Raw genomic sequence first — 18927 nt, 5'->3', positions numbered from 1 at the left:
TATATGTGGGGTGTGTGTTATGTATATGTATCACACAATCTATACGCCATGGATGATTGGATAGAAGATTTTTTTAGTTACAATAATCAGAATCAAAGCCAGTTACTTAGTTACAATGATCAAAATCAAAGTCAAGGACATTATGAGGTATTTTAAGTTGTTATTTGAATTGTTAATGAATTGTTATTTATTTCTATGGGTGTTGCTATTTGTATTTTAAGCCAGTTTGTTCTTGCTTGCTAGGTAATTAGGACTCATTTAAATTAGATATAATTTCTCAATTGACTAAATAACAATCTCTTTGTTCCATGTCAAGAGAGAAAATTATAGTATTAATCAATTTAGTGAATATAGTTGTAAATTAATTTAATTTGTTGTGAATATAGTTGTAGATTAAGCAATTTATTGTATTTACGTATAATAAGATAGGTAGAATTGAATTGTTATTTATTTCTATGGGTGTTGCTATTTGTATTTTAAGCCACTTTGTTCTTGCTTGCTAGTATAGGTAATTAGGACTCATTTAAATTAGATATAATTTCTCAATTGACTAAATAACAAACTCTTTGTTCCATTTCAAGAGAGGAAATTATAGTATAAAGAGTATTGAATTTGAGATTTATTTATTGGGTGACCGCCGGTGAGTCTATCTATATACTGAATTAATTTAATTTGTTGGGAATATAGTTGTAAATTAATCAATTTATTGTATTTACAGTATAAAAAGATTAGTAGAAAATCAATTTATTGAGTAATATTGAGTACATAGAGCAATATATACTACAAAGAATACACAATTGTAGGAAACTATTCTACAGAGACTTGAAGGACAATCATAAATACAAAATTCAAAATAGAAAGTGTCTAGGAACGCATGCAGACTTATTTTATGATTAGAAACCTTGACCTCCACTTATTTTATGATTAGAATTTTAACTACATCAAAATTGTTAGAACTCTAACCCACATATCTTTATAAAATTGTTACAGTATTTACCGTATAAAAAGATAAGTAGAAAATCAATTTATATTTCAAAGTCTCAATAGAACTCTAACCCTCATATCTTTATAGAATTTTAACTACATTAAAATTATTAGAACTCTAACCCACATATATCTTTATAAAATTGTTACAGTATTTACAGTATAAAAAGATAGGTAGAAAATCAATTTATATTTATTCATTTCAAATATCACTAGTAATCATTTTATATTTCAATTTATAGTTAAATCAATTTAAAATAATGTATATAACAAATTTGAGTTATAAAAAAATATTAGAATAACAAAATTAATTATTATTTCTCTTTATTTAAAATTAAAACATAAACAAAAATAAGTATTGAAAATATAAACTTAAAAAACATGTATTGAACAAAAAAAGATGTATTGAAAATAGAAACTTAAAAAAAAAATATATGTATTGAAAATAAAAACTTAAAAAAATATTGTACAAAATAATTAGGCATTAAAACATAATAATAATAATAATAATAATAATAAAGAGATTGATTATTAAATAAAAAAATAAAGATTAATGTTTGACTACATTTAATGAGGTGGTGCAAATAGCACCTTTTTATTTGCACCACCTATAAAGCTATTACACCTATTAAATAGGGGGTGTAAATAGCAAAATGGGTAGTGCAAATAGAATTTCCCTTTTAAAAGTAAAATAAAATAAAAAAAACAAAAACAAAAACAAAACAAAACAAAAAAAACTGAAGAAGACGGCAATAGCCAATAGGAGAAAGAAAATGGGGAGGAAACCTTAAACCCTACTTCTTGGGTTTTATGTGTATCCAAACGTCGGAAAGTTTCATTCGGATGAAATTCCATTACTTTCTGAAGCCAGAGGCCAAATCTGCTCAAAGGTTTCTCAGAAAAGTATTTAATTCAGAGGTACGGAGTATACAAATTTTGAACCTCCCTCCCAAGTCTCAAAATTTTGTTAATTTCTCAATTCCCCGCTTTGTTTTCTTCAATTTGTGCTGGCTGCTATATAGAGCTTTCTTCAATCACTCTAAAGATTTTCTTGATCGTACATACTGTGAGACAAAGCTAAGGACCCATCACCCAAGAAACATTTTGAGCTAAAAAGCCATTCTTTGTTAATTGTTGGGTTTGCGATGATGATTCATAAATTCCACAAAAGGGTGTCGCGGAAAATGATTTCCCAGCTCAACCACGCGTTGTTTTCCTCTAATATTTCTGTTTGTCAGAGCGGAGGCTCTTCTTCTTCTGTTTCACAGAGTTTACAGGCGTTTACATTGATGAGAAATCGAAGTTTTCGAAGTTCTGGACTTAGCCAGTACTCCAAAGCCACCGCAACTGAATCCAAAATCTCCCGAGTGGCTCGAAATGATGCGCAGGCTGCACTCTTTGAATATTTGCATTATACTAGAGGATTCGATTTTGTTGATGCTGAGCATATTAGCAAGAGCTCACCTTGTTTCCTTCAGAAATTGCTATTGAAGGTTGAAAATGAGGAGGATGTGTCGAGGGCCTTATCGAGGTTCCTTAGGTACCATCCCATTAATGAATTTGAGCCGTTTTTCGAAAGTCTGGGTTTGAGCCCGGATGAGATTGCGTTGCTACTTCCGCGGAACTTGATGTTCTTGACTGATAATCATTTGTTGTTTGATAACTTCCATGTTCTTTCTAGTTATGGGATTCCTCGCAGTAATATCGGGAAGATTTATAAGGAAGCGATTGAGGTTTTTCAGTATGGTGACGGGGTGTTGAATAAGCAATTGATGGCTTGTGAAAATTTGGGTTTAAGTCGATCCACGGTAATAAAGCTGGTGAGCTGCTCACCTACTGTTTTGGTTGGGGATGTAAATAATGAGCTTTTTGAGGTGATTGAGAAATTTAAAAAAATGGGTTTTAGGAATGATTGGATTGGAAGTTATTTGTCCAGTGAACACTCGTACAATTGGAGTAGAATACTCGGTACGACATTCTTTCTCAGTGAAGTTGGATATAATGAGCCACAGATGGGCACTCTGTTTAAGGCGAATCCGGCATTGCTGTTTGAAGGCTCCGGGAAGTGCACTTACGTGTTGGTAGCTCAGTTATTGAAGTTAGGTCTTGACATGGATGAAATTCATTCATTGCTTTTGGAATATCCCGAGATCCTATCTTTGAAATGCACTAAAAGGCTTTGGAAGGCAATGAACTTTCTATTCGAGATTGGAATGGAGACCAAGGACATCGCGAAAATTGTATCTAGCCATATACAATTATTGGGTTCAAATTCTCTGAAACGACCCAAGACTGTCTTGAAGTGTTTCAAGGGTGATAGCCGTCATTTATGTCAAACTATAACGGAAGACCCTCTGAACTTGTTCAGGCTAGCTTCCAAGTCGGAAATTAAGAGCATTGAGCAGACCGCTTTCCGGAATCCTGCTAACACTTCAGAAAAAACGGCATTCTTATTGAAGTTAGGTTACGTAGAAAACTCAGATGAGATGACAAAAGCTTTAAAAATGTTTCGTGGCCGAGGAGACCAGTTACAGGAGAGGTTCGATTGCCTAGTAGAAGCGGGTTTGGATTGCAACGTTGTAGTAAGCATGGTTAAAAAGGCTCCTACACTACTGAACCAGACCAAAGATGTGCTCGAGAAGAAACTGGGTAGTTTGGAAAAGCATTTGGGGTATCCCGTGGAATCAATTTTGTCATTTCCGTCCTACCTATGCTATGATATCGACAGAATAAATCTTAGGTTTTCAATGTATGCATGGCTTAAGGAAAAGGGCGTGGCAAAGCCCATGTTGTCGCTAAGCACTCTCCTTGCATGTTCAGAAGCGCGCTTTATAAAATATTTTGTTGATGTACATCCAGAAGGTCCAGCAATGTGGGAGAGTTTGAAAAAAGTATATCATGCAAGCTAATAGTGATTTTACCCATTCATTTTTTGGTATATTGTTTGACTGCCTAATTTTATCCAGGCTCATTATTTTTAGTATGTTGTAAATTGATAAGTCACTGCACATCAATTCATCTAAGTTAATATACCACACTTCAGTGAAGAAATTATATATTTCAAATGTGAATAGTGAACATTAGAATATGTACTTTGCTTCTGCATGTTGAAGAAAAGTAACTCCTCTGAATGCAATGAATGTGCTACGCTCATCTCTCATAACCATGCCAAACCCCTGGTTGAGGGGGTTGTCATTAACCATGCCAAACCCCTGGTTGAGGGGGTTGTCATTTGATTTGTTCGTTGCTTACACTGATTTCTCTGAATGCTTGGATTTGTTGCCTCTCTCCAATCTGCCAGGAAATTCTTTGATTTTACAATTGTTGAGTACGCTGATTGGGGGTTCGATTGTGGCTAATAGTGATTATTGGATGGTTAAGTAATGATGAGGTATTGATGATGATGAAATATAGTGTTGTTGTTGAAGTTTATTATTTATGATGATGAAGTGAATATGATGGTGTTATGAAGATTGGATTTTTACTCATATGAATATACCAGTGATGGGTGAGAATGGTAAACGGTTTGCAAGGGCGGCATTTAATGCCCCAAACATTAGATATTATGATTTATATCAGATGGACAATCGTGAGTACCTTACCTTTATAGAGATTAGAGTGTTGCCAGCGGATGAGAGGAAAGTGCTTGAGGATTACCATCAGATTCCGTACAAGAAAATTTAGGAGCTTGGCTGTTGAGATCAAGGAAAGTGGTAAGGACGATAAGAATGAGGAAGGTTATGAGATGTGGGATTCTAGCAAATGCTCCTGGAAATGACAATCAAGGTTGAAAGAGACAAGAACAAAGAAAGGTCAAGACTGAGGACCCGTGTTATAAATGATGGATGAACTACAGAAAAGTGTGGAGTTAGGATTCTCCAGAGATGGTACAAGAATGGATCAAGGTTTCCCTACATTTCATTGAAGGATGACAAGTGTTGAATCCAAATTTGGAATTGAGGTTCCTCCAGAGATGACCCATCAGGAGCAAGGTTCGAGCTTTGGTTATCAAGGAGGTGCATCATAGAATCTTGTTCCTAGTATTAACTTTAGCTTTCTAAGTTTAGCCTATTCCATTAGGGGGAATGTAATTTATTGTTTGCTTGATTGCTTGGTTGCTTGCATGTTACATCAAATTCACCTCGAGTTTTCGTTTCACTCGTTTGAACCGAATTCCTTGACCTTTGTTCTACCTTCGTAAAATTCAATTTCCTTATTATCCTTACTCTTTTGGAACCGTCATTCTAGTTTCCGTTTAAACCGCTCTTTCTTACCCAACCCTAGCTTCGGGGACGAAGCTTATTTTAAAGAGGATAGGTTGTGATACCCAAAATTTTAAAATAAAATTATTTTTCTACAAAGGTTTTGAAACAAAATTATTTTTATTTTATTACGGGTGATGTCTCAGCATAAATTTTAAAACAAATGTAAAGTAAAAATATTTATAAGGTTACTTGTGTTTTTATAAGCTCTATCTATATAATATAAATCCTATTCAAAATTTTAACCCAAAAATCTATTATGAGCCCAAACTTGAGCCCAATTCAAACTACCCTATTTGACAACAACAAAATCTGATTTATTTTATTTTATTTGTTTTTAATAAAAAAAAATCCCCTTTAACCCAATCTCTAGCCCAAACTTTCAGCCCAAGTATCCAACCCAATGTACGATACTAGAATACTCTTGCATTTTTGAAATCAATGTCGACCTAGGGTTTTGGTGCTCATATAAAATGCTACAGTATTCATCTTCATTTTCCCCCATCCATCCCGTCTCATTTCTCTTTTGCCTGAGAACGTAGAAGCAGAGCAGTAGTAACAGGTCGTTTACTTCATTTCTATGTTTTTCCATCTCCAGTTTTCCAATATTCCTTATCCATCTCTCTAGTTTTCCATTTCCGTGTGTATCGTGATCTTAGACATTAACAGGTAAGAACGAAACTTATCCAGCGCGAACACGATAGCCAGTAGTTCTTTCGTTGTGGTAGTGTATGCTTGTTGTGCTTTGTTAAGCGTTCGACTTGCATATGCTATAGGCTGGAATGCTTTATCCTTTCCCCGTCCTATCACTGCACCTACTGCAAAATTGCTTGCGTTGCACATAAGTTCGAAGGGTTTGTTCTAGTCTGGTCTACCAAGATAGCTGCACTGATTAATATCTTTTTCAGGTCCTCAAAGGCATCCAAACATTCAATAGTCATCTCAAATTTTGCATCTTTTTCAAGCAACTTTGTGAGGGGACTTGTTATTTTCAAAAAGTCCTTTATAAAGCGTCTGTAAAAACCAATGTGCCCTAAGAAGCTCCGAAGTTTGGTTACTGAGTGCAGAGGTGGTAGGCTCTCAATCACAATCGTTTTTGTTCGGTCTACCTCGATTCCTTTCCCCGAGATCTTGTGTCCCAGGACAATACCTTCATGCACCATGTAATAACACTTCTCCCAAGATAGGGAGAGGTTCACTTCTGGGCACCTCTTTAGGACTTTCTCTAAATTTCTCAAACACTCTTCAAAGGTATTTCCAAATATCGTGAAGTCGTCCACGAAAACGTCCATGAAGTATCCTATAAAATCCTCGAAGATTGCTATCATACATCTCATAAATGTTGCTGGAGCATTGCATAGCCCGAACGACATCCTCCTGAAAGCAAATGTCTCGAAGGGACATGTGAATGTAGTTTTCTCTTTGTCTTCTAGTGCTACTAGGATCTGGAAATACCCGCTTATCCCGTCTAAGAAATAGAAATAGGCATAGCCACTTACCCTCTCAATCATTTGGTTTATGAATGGTAGCAGAAAATGGTCTTTTCGGGTTGCGTCATTCAATTTCCGATAGTCGATGCAAACTCTCCAGCCAGTGACTTTCCTTGTCGGGATTAGCTCTTTCTTATCGTTTTCAATCACGGTGATTCCTCTCTTTTTGGACACCACATGTGTTGGTCTCACTCATGCACTATATGAGATTGGGTATATCATACCTAGTCTAGAGGTTTGATAACCTCATTTTTTACAACTTCGCAGGTATTCAGGTTCAACCTCCTCTGAGGTTGTGCTACGGGCTTCGCACTATCTTCCATCAGTATCTTGTGCGTGCATATGGCTGGCCAATCCCTTTCAAATCCGTTAATTTCCCTCCGATTGCTTCGTTATTCTCTTTCAAGACCCTTACCAATTCTTCCTTTTGTTCCTTGTTCAAGTCAAAAGCAATCACTACTGGTTTTGTTCTGACTTCTCCTAAGTAAGCATATTCAAGATGACTATGCAACAACTTTAGTTCACTTTCCTTGTTCTCCCATTTTTCGTTTTCTGCTCCCTTTGTACTTTCATTTTCCTTTCCGATCCTATCTTCCCTTTGCCCATCACTTTCATCAAAGACAGCCCGATCAATATCAACCAAATCCTCCTTGTCTTCACCAAGCAGTGTTATATCATCACAAGATATATCATTATGCAATTCATCACAAATTTTAAAGCACCGATCCACAAGGTTCATGTTAATATGCATTTCATTTAGGACATGTTCATCATCTTCTACATCTACATCCTTTTTGCCTATCGGACATTCGAAGTTTTCACCCACATGATTATCACAAGGGAAATCAAGCAAATAATCCACGTGACTATACAAGCTATCAACATAAAAGCATGCGTCGTCACCCTCCAATGGGTACTTTGTTAATTTGGTGGCATCGAAGCTAGTGGATTCGTCTCCAACTTGAATCACTAGTTTCCCGCTTCCTACGTCAATCAAGGCTCTATCGGCGGCCAAGAATGACCTCCCTAGAATAAGCAGGACCTCCATTTCTTTCTTTACCGAGGCTTTGAGATTAGCCATATCTTCTCTAGCTTCCCGTATGAACTCTTACACCTTCCTTTCAAGGCAAACATGATTCATTCCAACAAGCATAATTGCTCGGGTGGGCAATTGCGTGGTCCTCGTGCCGCCAAGGTGCTAGGTGAAATTGGCCCTCAGGTAGGTATGCATGTTGGGGTGTGTAGGAATAGGTAGCATGTACTCTTTCAAGCGGATAGGGTGGTGGTGGTGGATAGTTGTATGGGGGTATGGGATAGGGGTGTGAAAAGGGGGGATGGGGGTAATGAAGATGTGGTTCATAAGAGTGAGTTGGAGGGAGTCTCCAAAATTCTCCTATGTGGGGTGGGTACCCATAAGGTCCCTCTCTCTCATGGTGTGGTGTATTTTGGGAATACATTTCAATGAACAATTCTTCACCAATTGTTAGTATCAACAAACAACTATCAACTAGATGAGCTTGCTTACAATGGATATGGTATGCAACAATTTGTAGTAAATTCTATATTACCAACAACAAAACAAGTATGTATAAGCAATAGGAACTCAATCAAGGTTAGAGTAAGCCTAAGTCCCTTGCCTAGACTATTCTTAAGACAACTTTTAAGGCACTTTACTCAACAACGTTTGCCATCCACGGCAACGGCGCCATTTTGAAGGAGTATTTTAGGGTGAGTTGGGGATGTGAGATGTTCAGGAAATAATATGGGGTAAAACAGGAGTGGTCACTCCCGAGTGTCGTTCTCTCATGGATGACAACTTAGAGAGGCAAGGTGCCGAGTTATCCAAGAAAAATCATAACAAGGGCCACTAACACGGTCACATACATGAGAGCAAATTGAGAACAAATACGACGTACAATGCTACAAAGAATAGGCAAGTGGGAAAGAGAAGTCGGAAGGTGTACTTTGCTCCTATGCATTAGTTTACGATGTGGGGTTTGGAGAGTGTAGTTTACGGTGGCTTTTGGGGGTCCTATTGCAAGCACTAGGCGATGTGCCTAGCCTCTTAAGCCAATAAAATTGACTTAGGCATTTTATCGAGCATGTTGCCTACGTCCCTTCCCGAACCTTGCCCTCTCGGATCGAAGGGTGTGGAATGTGGACAACAAAGACTCCGAGAATTTATGATCTCTCGTTAACTCCCCTCTCTCACACACCCTCACTCATTGTGTCCATCAAGGAATGAAGAGCAACTAAGGTGTTGTCCACAACAAGAGCATGACTCACAAACTACACACCAAATCTCTATGTAATTAAAGATCCTAATGCATAATCACAAAGTACACTTCCAACTTCAAGGAATTATTAGCCACACATCATTGATTATGGAAATGCAAGAAAGATTTAAGATAGTAAAATTAATCAATACAAGATAACAAGATATAAATTGAATTAGAAGTAGAGATTGTTACCACCAAGGAACCTTCAATTGCATCTCTTCTTTTACACTTTGATGTGGAATCCTTCAAGAATTTCTTAGCAAATCTAAAACCCTAGCTAATCTAACTATTTTTTCTCTCTAAAACATTACAGGATGGAAGAAGAATGAATTGAGGCCCCTAATTTCAGATTTTTCAGCCTTTTAAAGTGCTAAATTCCACCTCCCTTCGCTGATGCGTGAATGAGGCGTCATTAGCGTGACTACGGAGTGAATGGGCTCGGGAACCTATTCATGCCGTAGTCACGCGCGTGACGCTGATGTGAATGGGTTCGAAAACCTATTCACGCTGTTATCACATGTGAGGCTCTGGAGTGAATGAGCAATACTACTTGGCTTTGTAAATCCCTCCATATGTAACATTGTTTTGAAATGACTAGTGTGCTACATAATATTTTGCCTTGAATGTCTTGTGTTATGCATGCAATGTTTTGGATTTGAACTTAAACATTTGTCTTGGAAACTCTTTTGGTTTTGGCGTGCGTTACATGCTAAGTCCTTGTCATTTTGATGTAGTGTTGTCTAAAGATATATTATTATAAAATTCCTTGAAAATGTTTTCTAAAATCTTTAGTTAATCTCAGGGCAGGTCTTAACATTTTGGAGGCCCAGGGCATATCAACAAAAATGGGCCGTATATTAAAGTAATATATATTTTATAAGTAAAATTTAAATTAAATAAGAGAAAATATAATTGTCAAATAACTTGAAATAAGATTCACAAGTTTTCAACAATTTTACATACACATGAAAACAATTATAGATGCATTCCTAAATCCGAAATAATCAATAACCGCATCACCACATCAGTGCTTTCATCAATAAAGAATTATAGTATAGTTTATAAAAATGAATAAATAATTTAAAACCAAATGAGCTTATAAACATGCAATCACATTATTATTATATAAATAATAAAGTAATTGTTAATAAAAATTTATAAAACAAAACTTACAAATAAGAACATAGCATAAAATCTTAATTATTGGAAGCAATAAATCAAAACACTCAAACGCGATAAAAGATATTCATAATAAATGGAAGAAGATATTCATAATAAAATATGAATTGAAACATAAATAATAGGATAAAATAGTTCGAATAAAAAACACATAATAAATCATACATCTTCTATATTGATATCATATTTATAAATATTTTTTTAATTAGATCAATTTCAACTTTTCTAGATTAATTTGAATACGATGATGACACACAATAGAACTTCCAAAATACATTAACTAGATAATTCATAAAAAAAAAAACTAAATTATCTTTTAAAATATTTTTCATAACTAAATCACAAAATATATTACATATACATAACTCATTATAAAGTTCACAAAATAGCACATATTCTAAATATAAGTAGTAAATTACTCGAATAAAGATAGATTCAAAATTTGATATGAATCACAAATCAATCTATATTATAAATCTCATTATAATTATAAAAAGGTAAAAAAAATCACAAAATTACAAATTAAATTTTAAAAAATACAAATTAGAAAAAGAAATAAATTTCATGTTATGATTTTAATAATAATAATATCTTAAAAATTAATAAGAGTAGAGAGGAAAAATTCATGTGAAAGGATTCAACCCCTTTTCCATACAAGTATACAAACCACAAACTACAAGTCATACCAAGATAACCAACCTAGAGTTCTATAACATAAATGTATATTAAATAATTATATAAAATTTTATAGTATATTAATATATATATATATATATATAAGAGATAATGGGATAGGCAATCGTTATGTCATGGAACCGTGTTCACCATCCATGGTGAACACGATCTCAGCGGTGTTAGTGCACCGTTATCTTTTTTTTTTTTTTTTTTTTTTAATCGCGTGACTTTTCTTCTTCATTTTCACATTTCGCGGTTTCACTTTAATTTGAGGTGAGCAATGATTTCGGACATTCATAAATTATGAATCCATGTCTGCACATTCACTTTGGAACCATGCCTACACATTCCCGTCCGAAACCATGGCTGCTCCTCTCTAGCGCAAGCTTCTTCAACATTCATAAATTATGAATTTTCTGTTATGAAATTATGAATTTTCTGTTATGAGATTATGAATTTTCTGTTATGAGATTATGAATTTACAGTAAATTAATAATCTCATAACAGAAAATTCATAATTTAATAAATGTTTTTCTTTTATGCGATTATGAATTTTCTGTTATGAGATTATGAATTTACAGTACATTCATAATCTCATAACAGAAAATTCATAATCTGACCAAACGCGCGCCGTTAACACCACATTCGCGATTTATTTTATTTTATTTTATTTTATTTTTTTTTTTTACGTAAAAACGGCGCTGTTTGGACCCGTGTTCACCATTCATGGTGAACACGTTTCCAGGGCATAATTTACCTGGGATAGGGTAGTGGGCCCCTTTCATATGTGGGCCCTGGGCAAGGGCCCAGCTTGCACTTGCCCAGGGCCGGGCCTGTTTAATCTTTTCAAAACTTATGATTTTACGAATACCAAAATCTATTTTTCAAAGTATATCTCTTTTCTAAACTACAAATGTACTTATTTTACGGGGCTGAGTGATTCTTACTTAACATTTTATGCTAACTGTTTATTTCTTGTGTTTTCAAATTTAACCCCTTTTTAGGTTTGACTTATGCATGATAAGCGCCTATTTAGGGAACTTATCCTTCGGTAGTTCCATCTTGTTAGAGTAGTCCTTTTAGTTGACTCATGTTGTTATTGTGACTTGTTAGACTTGTTAGTTTGATACTGGTAGACTTATGGTTGTAAATTCTGTAGTACTTGGCTATGAATCTGTCGTATTTCTTTTGTTGCTCCCGTGCGTTGTATGATGCGTAGACATCTGGGTCTTAGAACCATTGTTTATTTCTAGTTTGTGAATGTTGTTTCCTGGATTTTAGCCGATATAGTTATCTGGGGGTGGGTTGTTGTGGCGGTAACATTCCTGTATGATGGTTATGGATTCTAGACTTTTATGTTAATTTAATAGAACCCTTTGGTTTATTCTGCTGCGTAACTTATAATTAATCTACGCTCTATGATTGGAATTCGGGGGTTTTACATCAACCAATACAAATTGAGGAAAATCTTGATGAGGTTGAAAATCTTGAAAAAGGTATTCACAATTCAATTTTAAATTTCTGTTATTACTTTTTAATAATTTTTACTTTCTATTTTTAAATTAAATACTTTTTATTTGCAGAGTTGGTCGCTGTGTGTATTAGAATTAGGTGTGTTGGACCTAGTTCTTCCCTTCCAGTCATTCCTTTAATATTTATTTATTTCAACTTTCATTCCAATTTTGTGAATATGTTGATGCATTTTGTGAATTATTGAATTGTGATTTGTGGGGCAAACTGACAAGTGACAATTGGGACAATAGCTTGGTTACAATTGATTGTTACTGCTCTTGATTCCTTTCTATGAGGCCCTTGACTGTCTTTAGTAAAAAAAACAAGTATCAATATCAGTTTATGTAGGTCTTTAAGCCTTTTGCCTTGATTCATTGAAACTTGAGTGAATCTTATGGTCATCTGATGTGGTATATCATTCTCCCTTTGATTTAGTTATTAGTTCTTAGTTCTCAAATATTAACTATTTAATTTTTACTAATTACTACTTTACTAACTTTAGTTGTTGCCTTGTTGCCTACAATGATGCTTCCACCATTTGTCTGAACCAAAAAACATTGGGTTGGTATGTTATTCGTGAGTTTTGAATTTTATTCCAAAACTCAAGTAGCAATTTACCTCCCATCCTACCTTGATATGAAAAAAATAACAATTTAAGTCTTTTTCCTTTCTTAGCACAATTGTAATTCCTATAATACATTTATTTAACTTGTGTTTGTAATTTGTGGTGGCTAATGATTTTAAATTGTCATTTGCCTATATGAACCGGAAGAGTAGAAGAACCTTAATCTCCAACCCAATCATTTCACCCTTAGAAGTGCCTACAATCCAACAAGAGAATTAATCACTGTATCCGTCAGTAGAACTCTGGATTACACCCAAAAATGACAATTGACAAACTTTGCTTCTACACAATATAATGACTTTCCATATGTTTCTACACATCAAGTTACAAGGGGTCTTGTCATCCATGCTTAATTTGAGTATACCAGAAATGACAACAAATGTGTCAAGCAAAACTATTGCTATGGTAGAATTACAGGAAGGAAATGGGAAAATCTGCACAACATTAAGTTATTGTGTAAGAGCTTTAGTTCACTCTAATCTATAGATCTGAAAGTAGTCTATCCACCCAAAAAAAAAAAAAAAAAAAAAGAAAGATCTGAAAGTAGTCTAGTAAGCATCATTAAGTATAAAAATATGGGTAAGCAACAGTAATTGCTCTTCTTAATATTTTCCTTTTACATGAGAGTTTTGAGGACAACATATTCTCCATTCAAAACTGTGTACTTGTGAGAGTGGATCCACTATATACTTTCACATTTTCCTAAATTTATAACTCATATGGTCTTTCAGAGAATTGCAAGACGATGATGAAGACAAACCAGAGCAACGATTTTCAGCCTTGTCCTTGTTGAATGCCCTTTGGACATCATCTTTGAGCTCTTTAAATCGCTTCCTCTTAATTTTTTGCTCCTCTGAAGTGCCCTTCTCTAGGTAGAATAGATCAGGCAAGTCATCCTCCATGAACTTATCCAGAACTAGAGAGCAATTGGGAAAATAACGTCGGCCCAGCTCCACTTCAACCTCATAAAAATGGCAATTTAATAATAATAATTCCAGAAACAGAAATTCAAGAGGTCTTTTACTAGGTAAAAGAAATTTAAGTTCGATAACAATACGCATGAGATTGAAAATTAGAACATTTTTGAAAGATGAAACTACTGCCAAATTATAAACACCTTTTGGAATTCAAGGTTCGAAAAAATGAATTCAAACTCACACTATAAACCCATGTGCAAATTCAACGTTCTCTTTCATCCTTGCTTCTATATAATAGTATTTTTCTCTCATTTTTTATTTTATTTGCATATTACCTTTATATGCCACATTTGAAAGTTCAATGGAGTTTATTCTCTAGTGAAATTGTCAATGATGCAATATATCCAACTTTTTCTCAATCAGAGATAAATAGTATTTTCAATTACGTCTGATCGCCAATCATTATTGTGTGGACCATATTTTGTCTACTGTAAAATAATGTACATTCAGTACAAAAATAATGTACATTGTATTCAGTGGACTTCAATGTCACATCAGTGACACATAAGTAATTGCTTGCTTGGGCTGTTAATTAATTCCTCTTACTATGGCTCATTTCTCCGTTTTTTTTTTTTTTTTTTTTGCTTTCTTTCTTTCTGTTGTATTTAAATAAGCAGGGGAATAATTCTGATTGATACACCTCTTTAATTTCATGTCACTGTACACACATGAAGTTGTTAGGCTAATGGAAAGGCGGGCAAACCTGAACATAAGTCGGTCAAAATGAAATTAATGGAGTGAGAGGGAGAAGATACCTGTCTTTGAGAGGGCTTCTAACCTTGACAGAAGTCTATTATTCTGCATTATTGGTGTCTCGTTCAAATCCACCTCCCTCAAATTCCCATTTGAACCTTTAGATGCCAAGAAACCAGCAAACTCAGCTGTCATCTCAGCATTTGCAATTTCCATGGCTAGTTTAGCTTCAAGGGGGAATAGTAGTCGTGCAAATGCCACTGTAATAGGTAATATGAATGTACATCAGGTAAAACTATCATCACAAACCCCATTCATTACCAAAATCAAAACAGTTTCAACGAAAGAATACTAAGGAGCACACAATTCATGATAATAGTTAACAAGTCTCATGCTGGGAAAACAGATATAATTTGCAGTATATCAGCATTTCCAAGTTAGGACACATCCAAAGTAGAAATTACCCGTCCTGAGAAATAGGCTGCCAGAAGTATTGGAGGCATGCAAATGGTAAAACAGTTCCAATACGAGATTGTATACAAAAAAAAAAAAAAAATCAGTTTTAATGCTTAAATCATTTTCATAGCTTTAAGGTTATGGATATATTTCAGTCAGATTTTGAAGTATTGAAACATATGGATGCTGCACCAGGTTCATCTATCGTTCCCAAAGGTCAGATGGATCGGCCTATTGAGAAAGACCCACCAGGTCGTAACCACTCCCCATTCATCCAAAATGAGTTAATACCTCCAATGGTCCTCCGAGTATTAGCGATTTACCAGTTGTGGTCATCCAAGTTTTAAATGACCTCCAATGGTCCTCCATGTTTTAAAAAATAACCTCCCGTGGTCCTAATTCTTAAAAAAAACTCGAGTTTAAAATGACCACGAGGCGTCCTAAAAGGACCACGGATGGTTATTTTTTAAAACATGGGAGACCATTGGAGGTCATTTAAAACTCGGATGACCACAGCTGGTAAATCGCTAATACTCAGAGGACCATTGGAGGTATTAACTCCATCCAAAATAGTATTTTAGGCATTACCCATGCATAAACATTATCTAGACACACATTGTTGTCAGCAATAAGTGATGTTTTACTATGATTGACAAAGAATGCAGTCTCCAGAAGTATGCCTTGCTACAATGTGGAGAATCGAAGACTAGAATATCCAGAAATATACCTCTATTTTCCAGGTAAAGGAGTTTCATGTGCAGATCATCAGCCATCATCGGCGAAGAGGATAACCCATCAGCAGCCATTGGTTTCCTGAGCATCTCCCTCTCTAAGACATCAATACATATCCTGTCTTTGTTCGCTTCCTGGCCTTGTTCTGTTTTTGCATGATAATCTTTCGGCCTAGTTAACCGCCTGCAGATTCTCACTGCACTTTGTCCATCCCATGTTGACTCCAATACACAAGCCCCCTTAGTCAGAAGGGACACTATGATTGATGGCTCCTTGCGCATTGCGGCAATATGAAGCACAGTGTAACCCCGAGGATTCCGAAGGTTGACATCAGCTAAACCCAGACTCAGCACCTCGGTCACAATCTTGGGATCACAATGTGTGATAGCATAATGAAGAGCATAGGCTTCATCTAGTGTTACATCGGACTCAGTCAGGAGAAGATTGACAAGTTCAATATCATCCGAGTCTAATGCCTTGTATATTCTCCTTATTCTTTTCTCACGCAGTGGATCTAGTGGCATGGCTTTATTCTCATCTGCCTGAGACTTCACCCGCTGCAATTTAATACGCTCAGCAACCTCATAGGGGACCTCTTTCTCAATATATATGCTTTCAAGATCTGATCGAGCCACTCTATCAATGCATTCATTGAGAAGCTGATTCGATTGGCAATGGAAGGCAACAACTAGTATAGGGATCACATCTTCCACTACAGCTTTTCCAACAAAATTAAGAAGGCGCCTCTGCAATTCAACATTATATGTAAAATAAATTATTCAGATCATTTTCGTTCCTATGCAATTGTTGAGCATATAACCATTAATGTGCAACCCAACTATCAGCTTAAGCTTTTAGTTGAGATGGAACACATGCTTCAATTAGGTATCAGAGCCAAACCAAAGGTCATGGGTTCGAATCTCTACGTCACCCGATAAGCGACTATGGTCCACGTGTTGAGATGGAGCACATGCTTCAATTGCAATTATAATTATCAAAGATCATTTCAATGCTTAGAAAAGTAAGTTTATAGCACATACAACAATTCATTTTTAACAAAAGTTTAACAAATCTACCATGTTATTTAAGCAAAGATTTCTAGAATGATTTGCACAGTAGTACTCAGCTTGATAGATGATCAAAGAGACACGTACTCCATACAGACAGGAAGTTGATTCTTCTTATTCAAAATACAGTAATTATGAACAATATAAGATTGCACATACTATGGTAAAAGACTTTGGTCTACCTGAAAAAGTGAGACTAACTCTGGCACCTGAAATACCGAAGATGCAAACATCATTTCCACACCAAAGTTAATAGCTGGTCTACAAGAATCATGTGTGCATATGGTGTCAACACAAGTAGAAACCTCTGGTGGAGAAGGCTTCAGTTTTCCCGTGTACATATAGCTCAAGAAAGTGAGGAAAGCCTCATATCCAACTTCACCATAGGGCAGCAAATCTTCCATACAATACCTCGGTTTACCTTCCTTTCCAACACCCTCCTTTTCTTTTCTAAACAGCACATGAAAAAAGTTACTCCTAGCGGCTAATATACACCGGTGGACACCAACCGTAGTCCCCTCTACAACAATATCAGCATCACTAAAATCTGAAGTTGTATCAGACAAGAGTTGTTCCAAACTATTGCTGAGCTTACTTAAACTGAAAATCTCGAGACTAGATCCACCCGAAGATGGCACAATCTGCCCAATCGACCCATTCGATGTCTGTGATGATGAAGTGAAACTTATGGATGATGATGGTTCAAAAGAACTACCCATATCTCCTCCAATCCTATATCAGTAAATTCAATTTCCTTTTCCTTTTCCTTTTCCTATTCCTATTCCTATTCTTTACAGTATCAATGCCATCCTCAATATATGCTCAATCAACACCTAATTCTACTTCAGAATTTCTGGCCTTACATGATTGATAGAAAAAATTTCAAGAAACAAAATCAACCCATCAGAGCTTTAAACTAACATGAATGAATTATGAATCCCTTATCCAGTAATCTTTCAAAATACATATATAAACACACAGCAAGATTTACAACATACTCTGCAAGAAACAGAAACCCACGACAGCAGATCCAAAAGGCCAAGACTTGAACTGGGAGAAGGTGAAACTGATCAAAACAATAAAATTAATACCCAGTAATTGCTTTCAATTTCAAAGCAGGCTAGAACATCTGTCTTTGCCAAGATCAAACAGAACCCAAACCCATCAAAGATTAGAGCTTGGAAATAAAGGAAAAAATTTAGCTGCCGCCGCTACTATGAGTCGAAAACGGACAAAGATCGGCCCCACTTGTCCCCTGGGAAGTTTCGTAAATAATACAAAAGGTTGAGTTGAAGAAAACAGACGAAGGGCAAGTTTCTCATTTGTGATCGATTCGGGTTCTGGATTTCCTCCAAGCTGTAAAACTTATCCGACCTATGTTTTACCCGATAACACTATTTTAAATGTTATTTTCTTTTTATTTTCTTGGATAATTTTACCCGATAACACTATTTTAAATGTTATTTTCTTTTTATTTTCTTGGATAAAATCTTGTGTGAGGCGAATTTACATATCCTTGTTTTTTAGACGATTTCATGAATCTTTGTTCGTGAGACGAATCAGGTTAAGATAAAAATGTAATTGTAATATTAATCAGGAATAAAATATTTTTTTATTTATAATGAAAGTGTAGTACTTTTGAATAAAAATATTTTTTTTTTTATATTTTGATTTAAAAATATTATATTTTTCTTCAAAAGTTTAACACTTTCTCTTATAAATAACAAATAATTTATTTCTTATTAGTACTCTCTGACTTATTTTATATGTCATATTTATTATTCATTTGTCAAGCCAACTCTTTCTTCATTGTTTTTTAGTAGTTTTTAAATATTTTTAAATTTAACTTTCTTTTTTTTATGTGTTTAATAGTATTGAGTTAGATATTTTCGTTATTACTTTCCGAGTTTGAGAGACTATTGCTGTAAAATCTATTAATGTTATTTCTAAATATAAAAATTTTATATATTAATACTAAATTTAATATTATAAAAAT

At 35.0% G+C, this 18927-nt stretch overlaps 2 protein-coding genes across 3 annotated transcripts; one reads left to right on the top strand and one right to left on the bottom strand.

Moving 5' to 3' along the window:
• The first annotated feature begins 1726 nt into the window (after positions 1-1726).
• LOC109147439 (transcription termination factor MTEF18, mitochondrial) lies at positions 1727-4089 on the top strand. The gene has a single exon (XM_019295096.1). The coding sequence runs from the start codon at positions 2130-2132 to the stop codon at positions 3891-3893; it is 1764 nt and encodes a 587-aa protein (XP_019150641.1). The 5' UTR covers positions 1727-2129; the 3' UTR covers positions 3894-4089.
• Positions 4090-13550: 9461 nt separating this feature from the next.
• On the bottom strand, positions 13551-18241 carry LOC109147435 (regulatory protein NPR3). 2 transcript variants are annotated; one of them, XM_019295091.1, is made up of 4 exons: positions 17114-17650; positions 15860-16610; positions 14739-14936; positions 13551-13961 (listed from the first exon to the last, which is right to left on the bottom strand). In XM_019295091.1, exons 1-4 carry the CDS (start codon positions 17648-17650, stop codon positions 13699-13701), a joined length of 1749 nt encoding a protein of 582 aa, XP_019150636.1. In that variant the 3' UTR covers positions 13551-13698. The 2 variants fall into 2 exon arrangements, with proteins under 2 accessions (XP_019150636.1, XP_019150637.1); XM_019295092.1 differs by lacking the exon at positions 13551-13961 and adding an exon at positions 13993-14083 and having other exon boundaries at positions 14666-14936; positions 17114-18241.
• Between the last annotated feature and the right edge of the window lie 686 nt (positions 18242-18927).

This window comes from Ipomoea nil, unplaced genomic scaffold (genome assembly GCF_001879475.1).
Source record: "Ipomoea nil cultivar Tokyo-kokei standard unplaced genomic scaffold, Asagao_1.1 scaffold1993, whole genome shotgun sequence".
Classification (NCBI taxonomy): domain Eukaryota; kingdom Viridiplantae; phylum Streptophyta; class Magnoliopsida; order Solanales; family Convolvulaceae; genus Ipomoea; species Ipomoea nil.
Note: the sequence above shows the minus strand (reverse complement) of the source record. Positions and strands in the feature narration are given on the sequence as shown.